The sequence below is a fragment of the Charadrius vociferus genome, unplaced genomic scaffold (genome assembly GCF_000708025.1).
Source record: "Charadrius vociferus isolate BGI_N301 unplaced genomic scaffold, ASM70802v2 scaffold134, whole genome shotgun sequence".
Taxonomy (NCBI): Eukaryota; Metazoa; Chordata; class Aves; order Charadriiformes; family Charadriidae; genus Charadrius; species Charadrius vociferus.
The window spans coordinates 62959-76284 of record NW_009648333.1 but is presented as its reverse complement, the minus strand read 5'-3'; the positions used below and the strand labels follow the sequence as shown (position 1 = coordinate 76284).

The window sequence follows — 13326 nt, the reverse complement described above, 5'->3', positions numbered from 1 at the left end:
ATTACCGCCCCCTCAGGGCCCCCAGCGCCCGGCGGGGCGCGCGCGCCTCCTCGCTGAGGCGGTAAAAGGGGTAACATTTGACAAAGCTGGTGCGATAACGTTCGTGCTGAGGCGTTTTAAGTGTAAATGAGTCTAGTCACTAAGCAGACGTCAAATTATTATTATTTTATATTTTCTTTTGATAGAAGGTTTAATCTTTTCTCAAAGGGGGCTGCAGCTAACCGCCTACTGAAGTGTGGGGTTGCAGAATTAAACAACTGAGATTTAGCTTTTTCGGATGCCACTTTGCACCTTCATTGCATCTGTGCTTACAGGAAATGTCGCTAAAATAAACTGGGAGGCGCGTACGCCTATTTCCAGTAAGTCGGTGCCAGGGCTGGGCACCCGTGGCCAGGCCAGGAATCGTACGGGGTTGAACAAGGGGATTGCGGGCTCTTGCCCAACAACCTGTGGTTCTTCATCTAATTCCTCATACCCTTCCCTCTTTTTGCCCCTTCATTTTAAGGTGAAGCACACCCTTTCACTGTGATAAAAGGAAGTTCCATGATTTGTCACAGCGCCCTTTCCATCACTCGTTTTCCTTTGCTGAAGAGAGAAACGTTTACTGTTGCCACGGAAAGGGAAATAATGTGTGATGTTGTGAATCACTGAGGAGAGCTGTGAGAGGAGGTCACAAAAATAAAGCCCTAGTTCTCAGAAGTGGGCTTCACAAATACGGATCACGCTACATGACTTAATGCACTTACCAGGCAAAAATCTCTGAAGTTTCCAGTTAAGGTAGGCGGTAGCAGAGCAAATGCTTGTATCACTAAATAATAAGTTTATTTTGAAGGCTTTTCAATGCTAGTTAAAGTATCAGGGTATGCTGGTAATTCTAGCATCTGTTAGGTTAAAATAATAATGTTTAGGTGTATTTATTGAAAATCAAATCTGGAGTGGCCCTAAGGATTTCCCTGTGCGTTTCAGTGGAGCTCGTGGAAGAGTAATGACAGTGTTTTAGGATGAGTTACGATAGATGAAGCTCAATAGCTGGAGATTGGTTTTCCCCATGATGGATGGTAAAGTGGATCTTACACTGTCAGTTTTGCAGATTCTGTAGAAGGCGATGCATGTTTTAGTACTGCAAGACAGTATTAATGACTATTGTAATATAAAGTTATTACTTCAGGATGAAATTAGCATTATAAGTGCATAAATGTGTATGTCTGTCTATTGGGATAGAAGGATGTATTAGTTTCCTAAGTTCCTAAATTACTTGCTTGAATTTAGCACTTGCATTTTCTTATTTTCTTTCACTTTCCCAGTAATTAATTTCACTTGTATTTTCTCACTATAGTAATATTGCAAATGGTTTTGGAATAAATAAGCAATAGAGATTGAACACTTCCACTCATCTCAAATTTCACTGAAGTTTGTTATTGCTCTAAGTGGAGTGTTACCATCTTCCTCATGGGTTTCTGAAAAAATATTTGCCCCTTAATAAATAAATAAATACAAAGAAAAGATGGAGGGAAATTACTACATTTGGCTACTTTTAACAAAACACAGAATACGCATAACATTTGAGGAATATATTAATCTTCTTCCAGTGATTGCACTGGTAAATCTGAGTGGTAAATTTGAGGGCTAATGGCATGCAATTAATGGTAATATGCTTATTTTGCTATTTAACATATGCTTTATCTATCTTTATAGTATGTAGGCAGAACTGGAGAACTATGCAGTGGCCAGCTCATATTGTTACTTAATTGAAGAAATACTCTCGAGTCTCTAATTTACTGCAGTTAGTACATGTTAACCAGATGTATGTCTGGTTCTGTATTCATTAGAGTAATATGTAGGTTATATTCAAGTGATTAAACTATTATATTACAAAACAGGAATGAATGTTTGGTAGAAGCAATATCTTACCTTAGGATTTTATCTCATCCTAAGGATGGATAGCAAAATCTTTCCAGCTAAGGGCAGACGATGGTGAGGTTTGTATGTAAAACATTGTAGGGTGTCAATTGGAAACCATCTGTGAATACTTTTGTCTGTACTGACAGAAATGGAGAAAGAGTCATAGGGTACCACCATAAGGCTCATTGGCGTGGCAGCGGAGAATATGAATTGTCTATATTCTGTTGCTTACTTCCTGTCCTATCTTTCCCTTCCTTTTTTGGATGGCCTCTTTTCACTTGAAGCTGAGAAATTAAATACAATATACAGAATAAGCTTTAAGGTGAAAAAAAAAATTTTTAACATTGTTTCCTCTGCTTCCTGAATCACTGAAATGTTAAATCATGAATGCGTTATGGTATGCTAACTCAGAAAGGTAGGTCGTAGTGTGGCAGTTACATCTAAGATGGAATTTCTGACCAACATTATACAGAAATAAAGAGAGTCTGGCTTATATCTTTGCCAGGACAATAACCCAAGTGTTTGGGCCTTCAGTACCAAAGTTGCTGCTCTGTTTGAATTTAAAAAAAAAAAAGGAAAAAAGACCACACCCTCTGTTTCCATGTCTACTATTTAACCCAATAACAACACTGCTGGAGCAGGAGAGAGAGATTATTTTTCCATTCCCATTAAATGGAAATTAAAATAAGGCAAACGAGCCTTGATAAGAACTCGACAACTAAATTGGTATAGCAGTGTAAAACTTGCTTAGAAGAAGTACTTATATTAATTTGATGAAGACAGAAAGTTGGTGAAAAGATTAATTTTCCCCCTACTTAATCTATTGCAAAGAATTAAAACACATATAAATCTATATTATAGATATATGAATAGTAATTAAATAATGGGGAAATTACAGTAATGATTTATGTGGAAAATAGATCCGGAGGAAAGCAAACGCCATTTCATAAACTGTCAGTAGGTGGCGCAAATATTTATATAAAAAATTTGGGCGTTCCTAAGTACTGTTACACAGTAGGATAGGGTTACAGGAAGTTTTATTTTTGTCTTTTCCTCAGTGCAATGTTTGCTTTTTCGGAGAGCAGGGATTTCTGGTGAGAAACTTTTCATTTTATTGATTTTTTTTTTGTGGTTGCTAGTTAGCTAAAGCTGTTTTATGTTCTGCATCTTATTTGAAAATGAGCCATGTTTTCCATAGAGGGTTATTAGTAAGTGTATGATGTACCTTCAAGTGTATGGGTAAGAAATTAGAGTAAAGTTGCTTATGTTCAGTAAATTTATCCAAAGAAGCTCACCGAATAGCAGTGTCTTTCTATTAGCACTACAGCCATAGTTAGGGGGGTCACAGTGATTTAATGGAAATAGTTTTTCTGCAGTTCAGGAATGGGTCTAACTTGATGATATGTTTCAACCATATGAATGTCATATTTTTAACATTAGAGTAATGTATTATGGTGGTAACTTGCGAAGTGCATGCCTTAATACTGAGCCATCATAGCTCAATGCATTCTGTACATTTCTTATATGAAAGTTTAGTCAGTTTATACCGAGTTTGTATTGGAAAAACTCTTAAAACCTCAATTTTGATCACTCTTTAAACAACCAGACAATTTCTCGCTATGATCTTGGTTTGCTTACCCCACTGGATTGCTTCTCGGCTTATATCTTGATAATGCTCTTTTTGTAAAGTTTGAAGACTTGAGGATACTGCTGAATTAAAAGAGATATGACTGTAAAGAATATTTTCTCCAGTGTTAACCCCCAAATCATGGGTCATGTGTTATAACCGTTCTTAATTTTGTTGCTTCATAGGATAATCTAAAGAAAATTTGAAGGTACTCATAAATAATTTGACTGAAGGTCAGGATATAGGAATGAGAAAGAAAATTAAGCACATGTGGAAGAATCATATATATCTTTCACCTAGTCCCTCGGTATTGCTGAAATTTTATCCTAAGAAGAAATAATGATTTGAAAGTAGATTTTTTTTTTTTTTTCAAATTTCTCTTGAAGCGACATACTTTGTTTGAATATATACACGTTAGTAGTGTAGCCCAAACAATTGGAACAATAGGATAGAGGCTGCTGATTATCTTACGTTCTCTGCACATGCCCAAATGCCTTTTGAGGACTATGATGGTAAAACTGCATATAATTTTTCCAAATGAAAAAGAATGAAGTCTGGGAAAAGGCTGGAAAAGTTTTGCCATATTGGCCCACTGTTTCTAGATGATTTCCAAGCCTAGTTTCATGCATTCTTTATAAAAGAAGAACTCAGTGGACTGTGTTTTTTTGTTGTACTGTTGAGATTTCATAATATAGATTTTGTTAGATCAAGGAGAATGTACATTTTAGACCCAGTAATGTAATTCTAAGAAAGCTTGTGGAATGGTTAATGATACAGAGGATGTAGTCCTTGAAGTTGTAGCTTTAGTGCAACAAGTGACAGATATTACTGTCTCATTGTAGAGTCACTAGAAATTATCGTAGAGTCACTAGAAATATAAACTCTCAATTTAGCCATTGCAATATCAAGGAAAAGTCAAAAGCTAGTGCAATCATGAATAAACACTATGGAAAGCTTCAGACAATAACTACAATTTAAAAGTAGTGGGAGGAAGAGGGGAAGAATGTTCTGAGGAAAAAAAATATTTCAGAAATCTGGAAAACAACTTTAAATCAAAGTCTACACATATAAGAATGCTAGCTAAGTTCTTACCCGTTCCTTTTTCAGAAAGGTGGTCTAATGGATTTATGGTAATATCTAAAAGGAGATGTAAGGTGGTATTCACAATGGCTGACTTTAAACAAAGGGAGGCTGGCTGCCCTAAACTTCTCCATTCAGAAAGGAAAAGTGTCCTCCATTAGGGAATATCAAAGCAAAGCCACGGTTATGATTTTTCTCTAAATTGTGTAAGCCTCTCTTCTACAACAGAGACATTTGAGGTCAGTGTCCTTATATCAGGGCTAGATTTTATGTACAGAGGTCCTACAACCGGTGGTTTTTTGTGTAGCATGCAAACATTTTCAGTGTGTGTTTGGTGTCTTCTGGGTACACCTAACAAATCAGACATGGGGACACCCCACTTTCAGTGGCTAAATTCAGGAGTTGCTCAAGCCCAGACAAGAAGCGAATCCTTCTGTGGACTTTCCCATAGCATAAATATAGAACATTCTACACCCTGACGCTGGCTCCCCATTTAAAATAAGCCCTAATGACCAATCTCAGTTGCCTAAAGATATTCAGAGTTTGATTCACTCTCTTGAACCTCTATCCTGTGTTTGACTCCAGGTTTTATAGTTATGAGTCTATTTATAAAAAAGTCTGAGTCTAGGTCATATCCTTCAAGAGAGAATCTGAGGAGAGGATGACCATACTGACCTCAAATATTTTAATTTCTGATCAAAGTGTGTTATAGAGTTGTGGGAAGCCTTCATAATACATTGAATCACAGCAGTAGTTCTGTAAGTATGCAGTAAATTTTTGTCCCCTATGAAATCTGATGTTTTGTAAGAAACAGACTCATTATATACTAAATACAGCATATTTACCAAATAGAAATTTCAGTGGTGGTCTCTTAATAAAGAATGCTTCTTCTGAATGATAATAGGTGCCTTCATTGCTTTTTGACTCAAAAGGAGAGACAAGAAATTGGAATCTTACAAAATCAGTATGATAGGTCCTGCATAGCCACTTAATGATACAATCTGGGTTTTATTTTTGTTTGTTTTGCTACAGGATTAGAGCAAAGATGGACAGATAAGAAAAGTATTAAGCATCTCCAAGGAACCAGAAACCAATATGATAGCAAAACCAAGATCTCTCAGAAACTTTTTTCTTTACAAGTGTCTGTTTGCATTAACCTTTTGGAACCATGTCACCCTGTCTGTGGAAAATGAACTATTTGCATCTCTTTCTAGCAATTTTCCAGAAGGTGGTTCTGACGAAAAAGTCAAGAGCCTGCCACTCCTGTATAGAGATAGTCATCAGTCCAAAGCTAATTTTGACTGGGTTGTGATACAAAATACTACAGAAAGCCTGTCATTGTCAGAAATCACAAATAACAATGTAAAAAAATTAGTAGCTTTATTATCTAGTTTCAGGCAAGGCTCCAGGTTACAAAATCTAACACTGACAAATATGTCAGTGGACTGGAATGCTCTTATTGAAGTTTTTCAGACTGTATGGCACTCATCCATTGAATACTTCAATATTAACAGTGTAAGACAATTGTCGAACATCGACAGATGTATCTTTGACTATTCAGATACCTCTCTGAAAGCACTGACAATGAAGAAATTTATAATCACAGATCTGTACTTCAACCAGGATGACCTATACAAAATATTTGCAGACATGAATATTGCAGCCTTGACAGTAGCTGAATCAGAGATGATACATATGCTGTGTCCTTCATCCGTCAGTCCCTTTAGATACTTAGAGTTTTTAAAGAATGATTTAACAGATCTTCTTTTTCAAAAATGTGATAAATTAATTCACCTAGAGACATTAATCTTGCAGAAGAATAAATTTGAAAGCCTTTCCAAGGCAAGCTTCATGACCAGCCGTATGAAATCGCTGAAATATCTGGACATCAGCAGCAACTTGCTGAGTCACGATGCAGCTGGTGTGCAATGCCAGTGGGCTGAGTCTCTGTCAGAGTTGGATCTGTCCTCCAATCAGTTGACGGATTCCGTGTTTGAGTGCTTGCCAGTCAACATTGAAAAACTCAAGCTACAAAACAATCAGATCAGCAGTGTCCCCAAGGGGACGGCTGAGCTGAAATCCTTGAAAGAGCTGAACCTGGCATCGAACAGGCTGGCCGACCTGCCGGGGTGCAGTGGATTTGCGTCCCTGGAGTTCCTGAACACAGAGGTGAATTTGATCCTCACCCCATCTGCCGACTTCTTCCAGAGCTGCCCAAGGGTCAGGGAGCTACAGGCCGGGCACAATCCATTCAAGTGTTCCTGTGAGCTGCAAGACTTCATCCGTCTGGAGAGGCAGTCTGGGGGGAAGCTGTTTTGCTGCTGACGCTGGTGCTGGTGGCTGTCGTGGCCTTTCTGTGCATCTACCTGGACGTGCTGTGGTACGTGCGTATGACGTGGCAGTGGACACAGACGAAGCGGAGAGCTTGGCACAACCACCCTGAAGAGCAGGAGACGGGTCTGCAGTTTCACGCGTTCATTTCCTACAGCGAGCGTGATTCGTTGTGGGTGAAGAACGAGCTGATCCCAAACCTGGAGAAGGGGGAGGGCTGCGTGCAGCTGTGCCAGCACGAGAGGAACTTTATCCCCGGGAAGAGCATTGTGGAGAACATCATTAACTGCATCGAGAAGAGCTACAAGTCGATCTTTGTGTTGTCTCCCAACTTTGTGCAGAGCGAGTGGTGTCACTATGAGCTGTACTTTGCCCATCACAAATTATTCAGTGAGAACTCCAACAGCTTAATCCTCATTTTACTGGAGCCGATCCCTCCGTACATTATCCCTGCGAGGTATCACAAGCTGAAGGCTCTCATGGCCAAGCGAACCTACCTGGAGTGGCCAAAGGAGCGGAGCAAGCGTGCCCTTTTCTGGGCTAACCTGAGGGCGACTATTAGCATTAACCTGCCATTGGCTGATGGAAAGAGGTGTGGGGAGACCGATTAAGAATCTTTCTAAAGGAGTTTCTTCTGTTTTTTCTTGGTGAAGCAATAAATACTTTATGTTTTCCATTGGTTGTTAATGTATGTAACTTTTTGTTACAGAACCTTGCTTCTACATAATTGTCTGTGCTCCCTCCTAACCGTAGGCAAAATTCAACTTACGGTATTGGAAGTCTCTTGAGATTGATACAGACATAGCAAATCACAAATGAGTTTGGATGTGGATTTTGAAAAACAACTTGAAATACTGTAGTGAATTTTTCTTTGCAGAATAAAATCTGGAGCAGTTGGTATAGTCATGTGGAGGAATGCTTGAGTTTCTGGAGAGTTTGCAGAGCTGCATTAATCACAAGGCTTAGGCAGCTTGGTCACAGGACCTCTTTTGCTAGAATTAGCTTGCAATAAAGAAAATTACGCATCCTGGGAAGATGTCTAGAAGTCCAGATCTTGAGATGGTTCCTGGGTAGTGTTTTCTCAGATTCAGTGAAGCTTAAAAGGATAGGACCCAGATACAGGACTCTGAATATCCAGCACAGGTGAACAAAAATGGCCATGCCACAAAGGAGGACTGAGTCCAGAAAAAAGGTTTGGAGCTTATTTCTTAAAAAAAAAAAAAAAAGGAAAAGAAAAATATAAAGGAAAGATGAGCTACTGAGCTACTTCACCTTTTGGCACTCGTAGTTTGGCACTGCTGCGAGGGAGAAGCAGTGAATTGATAACTGGAGCTCTCATTCCCATCCTCTGATAGAGTCTGGGTACCATTTTGATCCTGAGAGATACCCTGACCACAAGGATGGAGAGGATGTCTGCAGCAATATAACTGCCTTCATTATCATTGGCTATATCTTGAGAAACTCTTGACTTCTCTACACTATACTTTTTATTTAGCTTTCTGCTTTTTTCTTCTCACCTGTATATCTTACTTTATGCTTATTATTAAAAGACTGTCCTTTTCAGCCGAAACAGTATCTTTTGCAGCACAGCTACGAGTTCTGATCAGAAAGCGATTAACCAGTCAGATGCTGAAAAAATTTGCCAGTCTCGGGACAGCAGGTACAATGCTCTAGTCATGCATTCAGAAAGAGAAGCTACATTTGCAATGTTTGCTGTCCTTTATAGAAATACAGCAGGCCCCATTACCTGTACTTGTGCTGTTTTGGTTTCCAGAGAACATGGCTGGTCTCTGACAAACGTTCACAACTGCTAAAGATGATCACAGCAAGCTTTCTTTTTGCCCCCAGCAGGGGAGGTGTTTGCCGTCTGGAACACCAGACTTAAATTACCAGCAAGCAGGAAGTTTTCCTTTCAAAAATGTATTTCGGCATGAAGAGGAGAGAAGAAGGGATGTTAAGATGAAATCCTCATTTAGTATAGAATGTTTGCATTTATCTCACTCTTATCTTCCATTATTATTAACACACAATTTAAATTTTGATTTGTTTTTTGCCTGAGGCTTAAGCAGGCTGAGGTCTCTTGAACTGAAGTCTTGAATTGTGAGCAACTGTTTAATGATTTGTAGGGGAGACGTGCAATTTAACACCTTTAGCTCTCTCCATCCACTTAGCCTCAAAATTAATATAACACACCTATTACCGAATTGCAGGCATTTCATTCAGGACTGCGGAAAAAAATGTTTTCTGTCTATCCCCTCCAACTAATGCTTCAGTGTATTAATGTTTTATCCTTAGAAAACTGAAGATGAGCAGACTTAACTTGGTTTGCCTATCCCTTTCACACAACCAGGGACAGCTGGATCGTTACAGAGTGTCTTGCTTCAAAATTTTCTTCAAAAGCCTCAAAGTTTTAGGTCAGCAGCCCTTGAAACTTCTGTAATACGTTTAACATCCCCTGTTGTGCGTGAAGGTGTAAGAACTCATATGGCTGCTTCTGTTGTCAGGACAGAGAAACACTCTGAAAGTCAGAAAGTGCACCAGGAATGCTTCCTGTTAATCAGGTGGGAGCACACAGCTGTTGCCAGAAATTAATTATTTCTTTCAGGAGTGGAAGGTTTTAGCAGGGGTTTGCTTGCCACTTTGGAAAGAACTTGGGTACTACATGACCTCTGGCAATATTGCTGATGCGATCATAAGCAGAAATATATAATTACCAGTTTCTGGTATGTGTCCAAAATCCTTTTGTGAATAATGTTGGAAAGGGAGGCTTATAATGAGCACGGGGAGCAATTAAAACTTGTATTTTGGAACCAGAAGCCCACATACTATTGGATTTTTGTCCATGCTATGCGCCATATAATTGACAAAACAGGTACACGTGCAGTGAATTACTGCATCTAGTTTCTCTGGTTCCACAGGAGAGAATGGTTTTCTCAAGCAATGTGTATCAGAATACTTCAAACAATTATTTTAGACTCCTCCATACTCTGAACAGTTTCTATAAAAGCAGTTTTAGTCCAAAAAGAATTTTTTCCCATATGTGGCCCCATGTGTTAGTCTGACAGCCCATGTCAGCCCCTTTATCTGCGCATTTTGGAAAGAAGCTACCCTTTTCTGTGCACCCTGGTGATGTGAGTGCAGCTGGTTCTGCACTGAAAGCTGTAACTGCTAATGCACGCCAGATATCAGGAAAAGGGAGTATGTAAATATATTCTGATGTCAGATGCCGTATCAGAACAGATTCCGGGCATTTGACTAGTCATCTTGGTGACTAGCAGGTTTTTTTTCAGGAATGCTATTTTTACATACGTAATAGTATCAACACACAAAACTGATAACATGGGGGTTAAACACCCTCCAAAACCTTAAAAAAATGTGCAGAATGAAGTGAAAGTGTAAATGTTTTTATGTATATTTAAGTAGTGTGTAGTATAAAAGAAACTGAACTGCAACAGACTGGGAGTCCTGACACAACGTGGGTTGCCCTCCTGAGACCTCACCTCTTTTTTAGCTTTAGAAATGTTACAAAGCATCAGCACTGACTCTCAACAGCAGAGGGTTAAAGCAGGGAAAGGTGCTCGAGGGAAAAGAATGGGACTCTGTGGGAAGTGAGGCATTCTGCTGACAGGAAGGTTTAAAACCTTTGTGAAACCCATGTTTTTACTTAGGGCTTCAGTCTGGATGTTTTTTCTTTCAGAAACATTTACTGAGATTGACTATAGTGCTCATTTGTAGTCACTGTTCAGTCAAGAGGAAGCAGCATAGATAAAGCAATAAATGAGAAAGTTCTGTATTCTTCGAGGTGGCTCTGTCTTAGCAGTTTGATTTCCACAGCGTTGATCCTTGTGTCTGTTTATGCCCAAGCAAAATAGGCTTGGGCATAAATGCCATACAATCTCCACTCATTTCGACTTGTGGTGGTATTTAGCCCCTGTTTCGCCTACATGACATACAAGGTTAAGTTGTGACGATGAATGTTGCAGTTGAAGATAAGGTCCTTGATGTGACCAAACACTGGCTTTGCAACCTTTAGTAATTGCCTTAACTTCATGAGTGCTTGGATGAGTCCATCTGCTCTGGCTATGTTTTAACTTGGTGTTTTGCACATGTAAGTTCCCTTCTGCAGTTCCAGTTGGAGAGATTCTTTACACCCTTGGGCATGGTGCTGGTCCTGAATAGCTTCTGGTACGCAGCCAAGTGTAGCTGCGGTTCCTTGCTGGGTAAGTAATCACAACATATGGGCTGAAGTGTGAAATGTACCTTGAGGAAAGGCTGTTTGTGAAGGTAAGTGCTCAGTGATAGAATCAGCTGCAAAAAAATGCCCGGCAGTATAAACTTCAGAAATGGAACAAGTTAACCTGCATGAGTGTACACACATGCTGACTATGGAAAGGATGGCATTTAGCTGGTACATTTCAGGATGCGTAAACAGAAATACACTACTATTTAGTTTTTGGGTATCGTGCAAAATGACCTAATCAGTAAACTGAAACCAGCCCCAAACACAGCTTTGCTGAACTCGTTAGTAAAAATAACATTATGCAATGTTCCTACTGATTTAACAGAGGTATTCAGGAGTATCAGTTTTATTCTAACTAATTGTGAATTTTTCTTTATGGCAAACTGTTTAGTTGAATGTATTTTAAAGTCTTATAAAGAAGCGTGGTAAGGAAATTAAACATACTGCAACTAAAGGTGTAGATACTTTTGCTTTTTACAGCTCTGTGTGCACTGGAGTCAGTTCTGAAAGCTGATGGTGTATTTGATTTTGTCCATGCCACAAAGCTTTTTCATGGATTATATTAGAAGTAAAACTGCCACTGGTTTGCATAATTTAGTTCTCGATTTGATTGTGATATTATTGTTCTGTCAACAAGTGCCTTAGTCTACTAACTTTCATGGATTAATGCCCAGCAATGGGAACTTCTCCTTTAACTTGAAGACAAGAGAGTATCAGGTGACAAGCAGACTCTTGCTTATTATTGAGAAACTTTCATTATCGCCAGTCTTGTCTTGGCTCACAAATGTCTCAGTTTTCTGTAATGTATTTCTCAGATTCACTAACTGAGGAAAGTAGAATGGTTTCAGTTCCGTTTCAGTTCAGACTGTCTTACTTGTCAGTCTCAAACTGGCAAACAAATTTTCTTTTGGCGTTAAAGGATTAAATTATTCTTTACAAAATTGAAAAGGCAACTGCAAAAGAAAAGTTTCAAAGGAATCTCATGCAAGCTTGAAATATAACTGGCACTGCTATCTTGAAAAAATTTTCATACTTCTTTCCTTTTTTAGCTGAATCCCTTCTTGCCTTCAGCTCTCCTCAGAGGTGCTGTTTTATGGGGTTGAGTGAGCTCTAGACTGAGTCCACAATGGGTGCAGGTGCCCCCTCTCCCCCTAGTTTGCTCATACCTGAAGAATCCATTGATATGAATTTAATCTTAAAATTCATTAAGATTAAATAAATCTTCATCCATTTATTAATCTCTGCTTCTTTCTCACTTGCTAATTAATCTTACTGAAGCATGTTGTATTACTTCGGAGGCTTATGGGAGTGAGGTGTTGGTTTTAGCTATTTACATCTACATTTGCAAGGCACTCACTCTCTGCTCTGTTGATTTGCTCACTAGTTTTATGTCCCTGTTCAAGACATTAATTAAATGGCTGCTTTATTGGATTCCTTCATCTTCAGATTGCCCACAATTGCTGTGTTCTTCATGGCTTCTTTACAGCTTTTGTACCACAGAGTTAATTTTTAATATTTTTTTGAAGAAAGCTACAATGTGGGGCATCCCTGATAACCATCCAAGGCATCTCTAGTGTAAAGATGACTGACCTGTAAAGGTTTTGAACTGTGCCAGTTTGCCCCTGCTACTAGCTTTTGAGATCTAAGCTTTTGCCATCTGTCAATGTGCTACATTAATTAGTCTGCTTGCTGAGGAAAATTGCTCAGCGTGGTAGAGGTCAGTGAGAGATTTTGATACGAAGAGAAGTTGGTGGTGAGGGTTCTGCTTCCTCTTTTCTGTGTGTGCAAAAGAGGAGATGCAGTTGGCGAATTTCTAGAACATCTGTGTAACCATCAGAAGCAGACATGAAATCAGAAATGCAGAATTATTAAACAATCTGGCTTTGGTGAGTATTCTCTACGTCAGATAGGTTTATTTCCTCCTGAACCATACTGCTATGTAAATATTACAGAAGTAAATGTATTTCGAGTCTGGATTGTTAAAAGTTTCATTTCATTGTGCTCTTAATACCTGCATTGCAGGGAAATCTGATTAATTCTTAGAATTGTATAGCCTGTATAAGAAAACCCTGTTCCTTCTACTTCCTGAGGTAGTAATTATTAAGGAATTAGCATCTCATGTGAGATTCCCCAGCTTGAAGATTAC

At 39.0% G+C, this 13326-nt stretch overlaps 1 protein-coding gene across 1 annotated transcript; it reads left to right on the top strand.

The window, feature by feature from the left end:
* Positions 1 to 5704: 5704 nt before the first annotated feature.
* Positions 5705 to 7551, top strand: LOC104286403 (toll-like receptor 6). Its single transcript, XM_009884995.1, is given in 2 exon segments — positions 5705 to 6922; positions 6925 to 7551. Coding segments are annotated over 2 exon segments (1845 nt in total).
* The last annotated feature ends 5775 nt before the right edge of the window (positions 7552 to 13326 follow it).